At 40.3% G+C, this 12,372-nt stretch overlaps 1 protein-coding gene across 5 annotated transcripts in view; it reads left to right on the top strand.

Annotated features, from left to right (window-relative positions):
* LOC144505115 (mitogen-activated protein kinase 9) overlaps positions 1-12,372 on the top strand; it is a 64,580-nt gene that overhangs the window by 26,171 nt on the left and 26,037 nt on the right. For all 5 annotated transcript variants that reach the window (XM_078230979.1, XM_078230977.1, XM_078230982.1 and 2 more), the window contains exons 8-10: positions 589-771; positions 1,484-1,608; positions 8,443-8,506. In XM_078230979.1, the coding sequence (XP_078087105.1) occupies positions 589-771; positions 1,484-1,608; positions 8,443-8,506 (372 nt within the window). The remainder of the gene's footprint in view (positions 1-588; positions 772-1,483; positions 1,609-8,442; positions 8,507-12,372) is intronic.

The following is a 12,372-nucleotide window of genomic DNA, read 5'->3' as shown; positions in this document are numbered from 1 at the left end:
ATGCTCCTTTGACCTTCTGTCTTAGACTGCAAATATACATTTCTTCTTCCCAGCATCTGAATTGATTTGAAGTCAAGACTAATTGCACACACTTCAACATTATAAATATTTTCTTCCCTCAGAATTAAAACGTGGGAACTCCTAAACTCTCTCACTGTTTCTTTTTTGCACTCTTCAGGGTGAAGCTTTAGTTGATCCTTATTTCCTGATTGAACTTTAATATTGCAGTATATTTGTGCTGGCTTTGAACAAAACAGAGGAACTGGAAGTGCAAGTGGGATTTCTGTACAATATTTCCAATTGATAGGATAGACATTAGATTTGTTGCTTCTGGTAAATGATATAATCTGAATAAATGCAGGAAGCAGTAAAGTACATTTGCATTGAATAATGTAGAATGCTGATTTAAAGTTGTGCATTATCAATAAATATTAGGTTTCAAGGTTTAAGGCCCAAGCAGATGGTACAGCAATGAAGTTGGTTTAAATTGGATTAATAGAACTGAATTACACTGCAGTGACCACATTTTTTAAAACGTTGGGAGATGTGAAATATTTTTAACCAGTTTTCCTGAACTAGTTGACACAGATATTGATCAGTGGAATAAAGTTATTGAACAACTAGGAACGCCATCTGCAGAATTCATGAAGAAATTGCAGCCGACTGTACGAAATTATGTAGAAAATAGGCCAAAGTATCCAGGGCTTGGATTTGAAACATTGTTTCCAGATTGGGTTTTTCCAGCAGATTCGGAACGTGACAAGTTAAAAGGTAAGTTGTGCTTTTTGAAACTATATTTAGAACAAGTACAAGTGAATTGTGTATGTTTGTGTTTTTAAAACTTTCAGATGTAATGACTCAGGAAGCTTGACTGGAAAGGTACATAGTTTATTACAGAATGCAAAGTAAAACCATTACTGTGGTGTACACACACTAGTCCCTACCTGGAACTACAGTTCAGCAGGCCCAGTCCTGGGCCTGCCTTATTAAAGGCTCAAGTAATGAGCTCCAACTGGGCAGGCCACTGCCTGTTACCAGGGGAACTAATACTCAAGAGCCTCACATGGAGATCAATCAGTAATTCCCCATGGACCTTGTGAGGGTTACCTCACCAGGAATATGAGCTACTTGAAATGTTTAAAATCTTGACGTAGGTGATGGCATAGATTTATGAAAATATTTAGTTTGAAATAAATTGTTATTTTCTAAGGTTTTCAAATATTAAGATCATTTTCAAAACAAGCAAGTATTATGTTTTACATGTTGCATCTTATGAATAAATCAAATTCTTGAGGGAAGCTGTTCCCTTTGGTCAGAGTCGTAAAACTGCGTAGGTTTGTTAAAGGCAATATTTACTATTTTGATATAGTTGGTACAAACAAAATTCTCCCACAATGTTCAATTAAAGTGCAAGTATTTGTAAAATGGATAGATTATAAGAAACCCATCTTATCATCAAACTGTTTTGTATATTAAATTACAGTAAGTCAGGCCAGAGATCTCCTATCAAAAATGCTGGTTATCGATCCTGACAAACGAATTTCTGTCGATGATGCCTTACAGCATCCATATATTGCCGTTTGGTATGATCCTTCTGAAGTAGAAGCAGTAAGCAAGTTACTTTTGATCATAATATTTTGGTTATCTCTTTTGAGTGTTTGATTTATATTTCACTTGTGCTTGAACTGCTGTTTTAATTTTAAGCTCCGTGCTGAAATTGGAACTTAAAAACAAGAACACAAGTAATAGAACCAGGAATAGACCATATGGCCTATTGAATCAGGTCTGCCATTTGGTATGATCATTGCTGATATTTGGCTTCAACTCCACGTTCCTACCTGCTCCCTGTATATCTTGATCTCAGCCTCAAAGATAGTCAGCAATGGTGCATCCATAGTCTTGGGGTTGAGAATACCAAAGATTCACAACCCTTTCAGTGAAGAAATAATTGACCTCTTATCCTAAGGCTGTGCTCTAGATTCCCCAGCTAGCGGAAACAACACTGTTCTACTCTGTCGAGCCTCTTCAGAATTTTGTGTTTCAATGAGATCATCTCATTCTTTTAACCTGCAGAAAATGTAGACCTAATTTACTCAGCCTCTCATCATAGGACAACCCTCTCATCCCAGGGACCAATCTAGTAAACTTTCACTGTACTACCTCCAATGCACGTTTATCTTTTCATAAATATGGAGACCAAAACTGAACACAACTCCAGATGTGGTCTCGCTAAAGCTCTGTACAATTGATGATGACTTCTTCATTCCTGCACTCTAATCCCCTTGCGATAAAGGTTAACATGCCATTTTTTTTTAAAAATCATGGAATAAATTGGGTGGCACTGGCCAGGCCAACATTTTTATTGACTATCCCTAATTGCCATTGAGAAGGTGGTAGTGAGTCACAACCTTGAACCGCTGCATTCCATATGGTGTAGGTTCACACACACACTGATGTTAGGGTAGGAGTTCCATGATTTTGCCCCAGCAACAGTGAAAGAATAGCGGATATAGTTCAAAGTCAGTATGGTGTGCGACTTGAAGGGGAACTTGCAGGTGATCATGTTCCTATGCATTAGCTGCCCTTGTCCTTCTAGCTGGTAGAGGCCATTGGTTTGGCATGTGCTATCGAAGATACCAAGGTAAATTGCTGCAGTGCATCTTGTCAATAGTATTCACTGTTGCCACTGCGTTGGTGGCAGAGGGAGTGGATGTTAAAGTTGATAGATGGATTGCCAATCAAATGGGCTGCTGTGCCCTGGATATTGTTGAGTTTCTTGAGTGTTGTTGGAGCTGCACCCATCCAAGGAAGTGGAGAGTATTTCATTGCACGCCTGACTTGTGCCTTGTAGATGGTGGACAGACTTTGGGTGTCAGGAGCTGAGTTACACCTTGGAGAATTCCCAGGCTCTGACCTAATCATGTAGCCACAGTATTTATATGTCTGGTTCAGTTTCTGATCAGCTATAACCTCCAGGATATTAATAGTGGGAGATTCGGCAATTGTAATACAGTTGAATGATAAAGGAAGATGGTTGAATTCTCTCTTGTTGGTGATGGTCATTGCCTGGCACTTGTGTGGCGCAAGTATTGCTGCCACTTATCAGCCCAAGCCTGAATGTTGTCCAGGTCTTGTTGTGTATGGACACGGATTGCTGCAGAATGTGAGGAGTCACAAATGCTGCTGAACATTGTGAAATCATCAGAGAACATCCCTACTTCTGACCTTATCATGGAAGGAAAAACATTGATGAAACAGCTGAAGATGGTTGGGCCTAGGACACTACCCTGAGGAGATCCTGCAGTGATAGTGGCACAAGCCCCATTTGTTAGTAATGAGGACTTCACAGGGTGGGCAAAGGCTGAGTTTGCTGTTGTTGTTTCTGGTGCCGAAGACAATGGTGGGTAATATGCCTGGTTTCATTCCTTTCTGTAGGTTTGTGATGGTTTTATACAACTGAGTGGCTTACTAGGTCATTTCAGTGGGTATTTCAAAAACTAATCACATTGCTGAGGTTCTGGAGTCAAATGTAGGCTAGACCAGGTAAGGACAGCAGATTTCCTTAAAGGGCATAGTGAACCAGATTAGTTTTTATGACAGTGGACATTTTCCTTCTGAATATCTTCTTTATACCAATGCATTGAAGTTCCTCTGAACATCAGCATTTACAACTTTCTCATCTTTATTAAAAATAATCTGCTTTTCCAGTCTTCCGACCAAAGTGAATATCACAATTTCTCACATAATGCTACATCTGCCACCTTGTTGCCCGCTCATTTAACCTGAATATATCCCTTTGCAGCCTCTGTGCTCTCCTCACAACTTGTATTTCCACCAACCCTTGTATTGTCAGTAACTTGGATTACTCTATTTCTTTGTGTATGTCATTAATTTAGATTGTAAATAGCTGAGGCCCCAGCACTGATCCTTGTGGCACTCCATTTGTCACAGCCTGCCAACTTGAGAATGCCTATTCATGCCTGTTCTTTTTTGCCCCAACTCCATGAGCCCTTTTCGTACCTATTAACTATTCTGTGCAACACCTTATTGACTGCCTTTCTGAAAATCCAGTATGCTACATCTGTTGGTTCCCCTTTATCTGTCCTACAGCTGCAACCACAAAACCTCTATAAATTTATCAAACATTTCCCTTTTGCAAGACAATGCTGACTTTGTTGGTGCAGACTATGATTTTTTTCTATCCCTTTGGACACACAACCCACTCCCCTTCCAATAGAACAAACTTTGTCCCAGAAGCAAAAAAACTCTTTAACATCCAATGCCAACTATAACAGAAAGCTACTTTAGTGACTGGAACCCGTGGCGTACCACAGGGATCTGTGTTGGCCCCCTATTATTCGTCATTTATATAAATAACATTGATGGGGGGTAGGATTAGTAAGTTTGCAGATGACACTAAGATTGGATGGAGTGTCTTAGGCTACAAGAAAATATAGACGGAATAGTTAAATGGGCAGATAAGTGGCAGATTAAATTTAGCCCTGAAAAGTGTGAGGCCATTTTGGAAGGAGCAATTTGACAAGAAAGTATTCAATGAATGATAGGACACTAGGAATTTCTGTGGAACAAAGGGACCTTGGCGTGTTTGTCCACAGATCTCTGAAAGCGAAGGACACGTTAGTAGGGTGGTGAAAAAGGCGTATGGGACACTTGCCTTTATCAATTGATGCATAGATTACCAAAGCAGGGAAATCATGTTGGAGTTGTGTAGAATTTTGGTGAAGCCACAGCTGAAGTACTGTGTGCAGTTCTGGTCGCCACATTATTGGAAATATGTGATTGCACTGGAAGGGGTGCAGAGGAGATTTACCAGGATGCTGCCTGGGATGGAACATTTAAGTTATGAAGAGAGGTTGGGTCGGCTTGGGTTGTTTTCATTGGAGCAGAGAGGACTGAGGGGCGACCTGATGGAGGTGTACAAGATTACGAGAGACATGGACAGAGTGGATAAGGAGCAGCTATTCCCCTTAGTTGAAGGGTCAGTCAAGAGGTGCCATAGGTTCAAGGTGAGGGGCAAGAGGTTAGGGGGATGTGAGGAAAAGCATTTTTACCCAGAGGGTAGTGACGGCCTGGAATGTGCTTCCTGGGAGGGTGGTGGAGGCAGGTTGCCTCACATCCTTTAAAAAGTATCTGGATGAGCACTTGGCACATCATAAAATTCAGGGCTATGGGCCAATTGCTGGCAGATGGGATAGGTTGGAGTTCAGGTGTTTCTAATGGGTCGGTGCGGACTCGATGGGCTGAAGGGCCTCTTTTGCACTCTATGATTCTATGAATTAACCTGAAACTAATTTATTAGCAATGCAACTGAGCTGTTGGTCTGGTCAAATTTTGGTACCATTTCACCCTGTCAACTTTATTCTCTGGAGTTGCTTTTACAATCGAAACGTTTGCTACATATCATCAGAATGAAGGTTGTATAGGCTCTGAAGGTAGAAGATCTTCCAGGCATAAGTAAAATTCCTACCTATTTGGAAATGGGGAGTATGCTGAAAATCTGCATTTACCAAACTGTCCCAAATTGTTAAATTAGTATAAAATTCAGAGATTGTCAGTTTGGTTAATTAAGTGGGTCCAATCAAAACAGGAGTTAATTGTCTCTCATAACATAATCTGTCATATATGGAATTTATTCTATGTTTGTTCTCTGTATGAAAAGCACAAGTAAGGCTGAAGAAGAAAAGAGCTCCCATATTTTATTCCTGAAGAATTATGTAACATTTTTTCATCACAAATGCCTATAGTGGGGACGTGGTGCACATTGTTAAATGATAAAATTTAATAACCTATTCATCTTTTTAATACTATTCTCTCAATTAGATGATTGGAAAATACTCTCATGTTAGAAAGGACTGACAAACTGAAGATTGCATAGGCAGGATTGCTCTTGAAACTGTGCAAAAGCCACATCTTGACCATGTAGCATGGGGCCAAGTTTGTAGGGCTGCCTTGATGGAAGTGTTGTGACCAGAGATTTGTTTGGCCTGGAAGTAATCGTTTTAAAAAATGGTAGAGCCAGTTAGCTCTAACCCTGTTACTGCAATAGGAAGATTTGATGTTGAGACAATGCAGACAGCAGTACAAAGGTACTTTTAGAAGCTTTGACATGTAAAGATTCAAGAGTATGGTGTGGCATGTCATAAAAATCAAGAACATTAGGAAGTCAAAGTGGAATAGATGAGTTATGCTCATCTTCCAATTATACAATAATGATCCTAAATCATATATAACTATCGTCTGTTAATTTTGGAAGTTCCTGGCCAGTTGTTGTGATAGACAGTCTGGTTCTTTTCAACATATAGGTGAGACCATTTGCACATTGCAAGCTCCTACAAAGAGCAACAAAATAAATGAACAACTTATTTGTTTTAGATGTTGACTTGAGAGATGAATATCGACTAAGTCTCTGGGGAGAATTCCATCATTCTTGGAATAGTACAATGGGATCTTTTATGTACAGTAGACAGCCAGTCTGACACTATGGCATTTTCTGCATTGGAGTGTAAACCTAGATAATGTGCTAAAGAGCAGATTTTTACACTGCCCGGGCAGGCCAAATGATTGGGCTGGAGAGAGCCTCCATTTATGTGGGTGGGCATCCAATGCCCATGGCTCTCAAGGTCACTACACTTTTATGCTTCCAGATCTTTCCGGAGCTCAGTGGGTGATTTTGCTGAGCCTCCTAGTCAGCTGCACACTGTTGTGTTAAGCTGGTGACTGACACTCTGTTCAGACACGTGAGAACATTCATCAATTTCTATCGGTCTCAGAGACTTACCCTGCCGAGAATAATTTAGCTAGTGCTCTGACCCAAAGAGTTTAAAAGCGAAGGATCATCTGGTGATATGAGCTTGAGCTCCTCCTGAACTATGCTTACACAGTTGTGGTGTTGCGCTATGAGACTGTAAACATTTGAAAAATGAGGAGGCTGACTTTGTTAACGTTGTGCAAAAGCAACTGAAAGTAGATCCAGAACATTCTGATTCTTAAAAGGACTGCATTTTAAAATAGCTGTGACTATAGAAACTGGTAGTACAATCTGTGTTTTACAAAATAATGTAAGACTAATTACTAGAGTCGTTGGAAAGGAAGGTATGAGGGCTGCATTTTAAGTATTAAAGCTATCCATTTTTTATTTCTAGACTTCCTCTGTCCCTTCTTTGAGTTGAATCAAGCTTTCTTTTGCTTAACGTGATTGTTGATTGCTGCCTCATAAATCAATGAGGACGTATAATGGTTAAGTGCCTTACTTCTGAAATAAAACAGTAATTTCAGATTGGTGCAACTCATTTGTTTGGGTTTGTTGTTTTGCCTTCAACCAGAATGTTTATGAGGTGGATAATCTGGTGGAGAATATTGGCTGTTTTTCCCTTCCACAACTGGGGCAGAAGCAAGACAGACAGGGCATGCCTTTCTATAGTGTCTCTCACAGCTTTGTGACATTCTAAAGCGCTTTATACTCAATTAAACTGCAGGGGCTGTTGTAGTCTAGGGAAACACAGAAAAGTCTTACAAGCAATGATTTTAAAAATGGGCAGATAGTTCGTGATGTTGGTTGGGGGATAAATAATGACCAGGACATTCAAGAGAAGTCCCCTACTGTTCTTCGAAATAGTGCCATGTGATATTTTATGCCTAGGTGAGAAAGAAGGTGGAACCTCAGTTTAACATCTCCTCCAAGAAATGGTGCAGCACTGCCTCTGTACTGCATTAAGTATTAGATTATCTGCTCAAGTCTCTGGAATTGGGTATGAAACCACAGCCTTCTGCCTTAGAGGTGAGAGTGCTACTACTAAGCCAAGATCAATGTTAGGAATGCATTAATATCCCACGTATATCAGGGTGGGTCCTGATCAAGGAACATTTCTCCTGAAAGAGTTTGGAGGAATTACTCATTCTATTAGAGGGTAAACACAAATAAGTTTATCTATGTTACACACAGTTTCCCTACCATGCCTTTGTTGATTCACTTAAAGATGATATTTTATTTATCCTGATTCTTTGAGACCAGCATCCTTCTCTTGTGATTTTGCCCATGTTACTGGTTTTTAAACAATGGTGCATTATCAGGAAAATGTGATGAAAAGATATTACTGGAAACATGAGGTTAGAAAGTGTGTTTTGTGCAAGACTTTGATGTAAAAGATGAGCCCATTGAACCTTAACATTCTTTATCACATTTTCAAAGTTGCGAGCAATAATCTCTTGTAATCTGAGTACTACCTCCTGCACTTTAGGATTGCTTATATAGTAGTTTGTAGTCTTTCAGAGAGTTGAAACAGGAAAGCTTTGAGTTATGATTACAAACAGGTATAAAGTCTGTAACTGAGCACACAATGTCATAGTTATAAAGAAAGAATTGTTCATTTCTTTGATTAATGCTTCATAATGATTCTAATAAGGTTTATGTTTGTGCAATAGCCCCCTCCGCAGATCTACGATAAGCAATTGGAGGAGCGAGAACACACTATAGAGGAATGGAAAGGTGAATATCCATAAACTGGTACTTAAGATTGACTGAAATACTAATACTTAAGATTTAGTGTATTCCACTAAAATTTCATATTTAATGTGATTACATAGAAGGAAATAAATGGATGTTCAATTTGTGTACATACTGGTTAAACATCAAACTGGTTCTGCAGTAAGTTAAAACCCAGTTAAAATTACTTCTTTATCATGAAAAATCTGAAGAACAAAGCAACATTAAAATTAAAGTAGACAGTATTATTCAAGGTGATGGATGGCTTTATTAAAATACTCTCCTGCAGTTGGAGGGCAAAAACATAATTTAATACATTGCTATCCCTATAGCTTAAAACTATTAAAATTTGTCAATTTGGTCAAGATGTCCTAGCACTAAAACTGGGTGCCTTTTAGCTCAGTCAACATATCTAAGCTACAATGTAATGTCATCATTGCAGGTCATATTGCCCACCTATTGACCAAATTTGATCTGTGCTTTTGTTGTGTTCTTCATGTTTGAATTTCTGCCCAAGTTTGATTTCTCAGATGTTTAGATTCCTCTAACATGAAGACTATGCTGCTGTGCTGGATCACACTATATGCCAGGTCCCTGCCCTGTCACTCAATTGTTTCAAGTATTCTAAGCTACAGTACCCAATTGCTTTTACCCGCTGAGCTGAGGTTCCAGGACTGCACCGAGTGGTGTCTCTGATGCCGTATTGAGTCCTGAACAGAAACCTTCCTTTTTCTGTATTGAAGTCCATTTCTCCACTGGGTTCTGGACCTTAATGTTGACACTTACTTTTGTTACTGATTTTGCTGATTTCTCGATTGATGTCTTCCACTCCAGTATGTCACCGAGTTCCATGAGTTTGGTTTTCAGATTGACTTCGGGGAAATTTACATTCCAGGCTTGATTAGCTTTAATCTGTTCCTGCCAATTTTGATCCTGCTCTGCATTCTGCATCCTTGCTATTGAGTGATCGTGGCTGCCTTCTGCTTGCTTCCTGTGATTGCTGACTTCAGTCATCCTATGTCATCCATCATCCTTCATAACTGGGTTAAGTGGCTTCTGAAGTTCCTACTATTACTTCTGATCTTGTGTACTCCTCATTCCTTGAAACTGTTGCTCAGGTTAGCTTCCTCATACGCACCAAATCCTATCGATTGATGTTCCGTGTTCCCTCGATTCTCACACCTGGTGTATTAGGTCTGCCTTTGCACACTATTAACACATTAGCCTCTGCTGCACAAAACTCATTTTGATTTGATTTGATTTATTATTGTCACATGTATTAGTATACAGTGAAAAGTATTGTTTCTTGCCTGCTAATCAGACAAAGCATACCGTACATAAAGAAAGAAGAGAATGCAGAATGTAGTGTTACAGTCATAGCTAGGGTGTAGAGAAAAATTACCTTAATGCGAGGTAGGTCCATTCAAAAGTCTGGCAGCAGGGAAGAAGCTGGTTTTGAGTGGGTTGGTACGTGACCTCAGACTTTTGTATTTTTTTCCCGACAGAAGAAGGTGGAAGATAGTATATCCGGGGTTCGTCGGGTCCTTAATTATGCTGGCTGCTGTTCCGATCCTTTGTAGTTTCTTGCGGTCTTGGACAGAGCTAGAGACATACCAAGCTATGATACAACCAGAAAGAATGCTTTATATAGTACATCTGTAAAAGTTGGTAAGAGTCGTAGTGGACATGCCAAATTTCCTTAGTCTTCTGAGAAAGTAGAGGTGTTAGTGGGCTTCCTTAATTATAGTGTCAGCATGGAGGTACCAAGACAAGTTATTGGTGATCTGGACACCTAAAAACTTGAAGCTCGCAACCATTTTGTTTAGCTCTTGATTGACTCTCCACTCCTCAACATTGTTCCCATTGGGCAACCTTCAACAGCTGAACATAAGAACATAAGAAATAGGAGCAGGAGTAGGCCATCTAGTCCCTCAAGCCTGGTCTGCCATTCAATAAGATCATGGCTGATGTGATAGTGGGTTCAGTTCCACTTACCCGCCCGCTCCCCATAACCCTTAATTCCCTTAATGGTTAAAAATCTATCTATCTGTGACTTAAACATATTTAACGAGGTAGCCTCTACTGCTTCATTGGGCAGAGAATTCCAAAGATTCACTACCCTCTGGGAGAAGAAGTTCCTCCTCAACTCTGTTCTAAATTGACTCCCCTGTATTTTGAGGCTATGCCCCCTAGTTCTTGTTTCCATTGTAAGTGGAAATAACCTCGCTGCTCCTACCCTGTCTAGCCCCTTCATTATCTTATATGTCTCTATAAGATCTCCCCTCAACCTTCTAAACTCCAATGAGTACAGGCCCAGTCTACTCAATCTCTCCTCATAAGCTAACCCCCTCATCTCCGGAATCAACCTGGTGAACCTTCTCTGTACCCCCTCCAAAGCTAATATATCCTTTCTTAAATAAGGGGACCAAAATTGTACACAGTACTCTAGGTGCGGCCTCACCAGTACCCTGTACAGTTGCAGCATGACCTCCCTGCTTTTATACTCCATCCCTCTCGCGATAAAGGCCAACATTCCATTTGCCTTCTTGATTACCTGCTGCACCTGCAAACTGAGTTTTTGTGATTCATGCACAAGGACCCCCAGGTCCCTCTGCACAGTAGCATGTTGTAATTTTTCACCGTTTAAATAATAGTCCATTTTACTATTATTCCTTCCAAAGTGGATAACCTCACACTTACCAACGTTATACTCCCATCTGCCAGATCCTTGCCCACTCACTTAGCCTATCCAAATCTCTCTGCAGAGTCTCTGTGTCCTCCACGCAATTTGCTTTCCCACTCATCTTTGTGTCATCCGCAAACTTTGTTACCCTACACTCGGTCCCCTTCTCCAGATCATCTATGTATATGGTAAATAGTTGAGGCCCCAGCACCGATCCCTGCGGCACGCCACTAGTCACTGATTGCCAACCGGAAAAGCACCCATTTATTCCAACTCTCTGTTTTCTGTTAGATAGCCAAACAGAACACAAATTAACACCTTGATCCTGAACAGTTCCCACTCTCCCTTCAACTGTCTAAACTGGATTTATTAATGCTCTTAAGATAACTCCATCCTATCTACATGTCAGCTTCACTGGACTTTAGACTTTAAAATTCATTTCTTGTATTGTCTCCTTCCTTTCCTCTGTTTATAATCACAACATGTCTTTCAACTTTGCTAATGCTGTTTAACTTGGTTTTTTTTCTTGTGTTCATCTTGTGCATATTTTAATTGACTCTGGACACGGGGCCCATTACATGCACTTTTTCCGCTCGGCTGTTTTTATACTCTTTAAGGCCTTCTCCCTTCTGTTAGCTTGGCATGTTTGTCATTTTCCTCCCCCTTCCATTTTTTAATTTGACCTCTCCTACCCCCAATGGATTGCCATGCTTTGTGCCATGCTTGAATTGCATTTGGATATGCCCACTGCTACTCTGTGCCTTGGCATCTTTGCTGCTAACCACATCCTCTTTTCTGTTTCTTTTGCCCACTTCCTTCCAGATTCAGTCAACCTGCCCAGCAATGCCTCATTAGTCTTTTCCAGCAAATTAACAGTCATGGCCTGTTTCCACATTTCTCTCTGGAATGTCTATTGACTTGCATGCAATACCTTTGCCAAGTCTGATTTTTTTTATGGACAATTGCTTTGACATCCTGTTTCTGTTGGAACATTTGCTGACAGATAGTCACACCTTGGGTGAATTTTACCATCCTGCCCGCCACAGGAATCAGAGTGGGCGAGGGATGGACCATTGAAAGATTCATTGACTTCTGGCGGGATTTTCCGGTTTCGGGGTGAGCAAGGCCAGAAAATCCCACCCTTTATCTCTTATTGAAGCTACTAGTTATTTCTCACCAAAACTGT

This window comes from Mustelus asterias, chromosome 16 (assembly GCF_964213995.1).
Source record: "Mustelus asterias chromosome 16, sMusAst1.hap1.1, whole genome shotgun sequence".
Taxonomy (NCBI): domain Eukaryota; kingdom Metazoa; phylum Chordata; class Chondrichthyes; order Carcharhiniformes; family Triakidae; genus Mustelus; species Mustelus asterias.
Note: the sequence above shows the minus strand (reverse complement) of the source record. Positions and strands in the feature narration are given on the sequence as shown.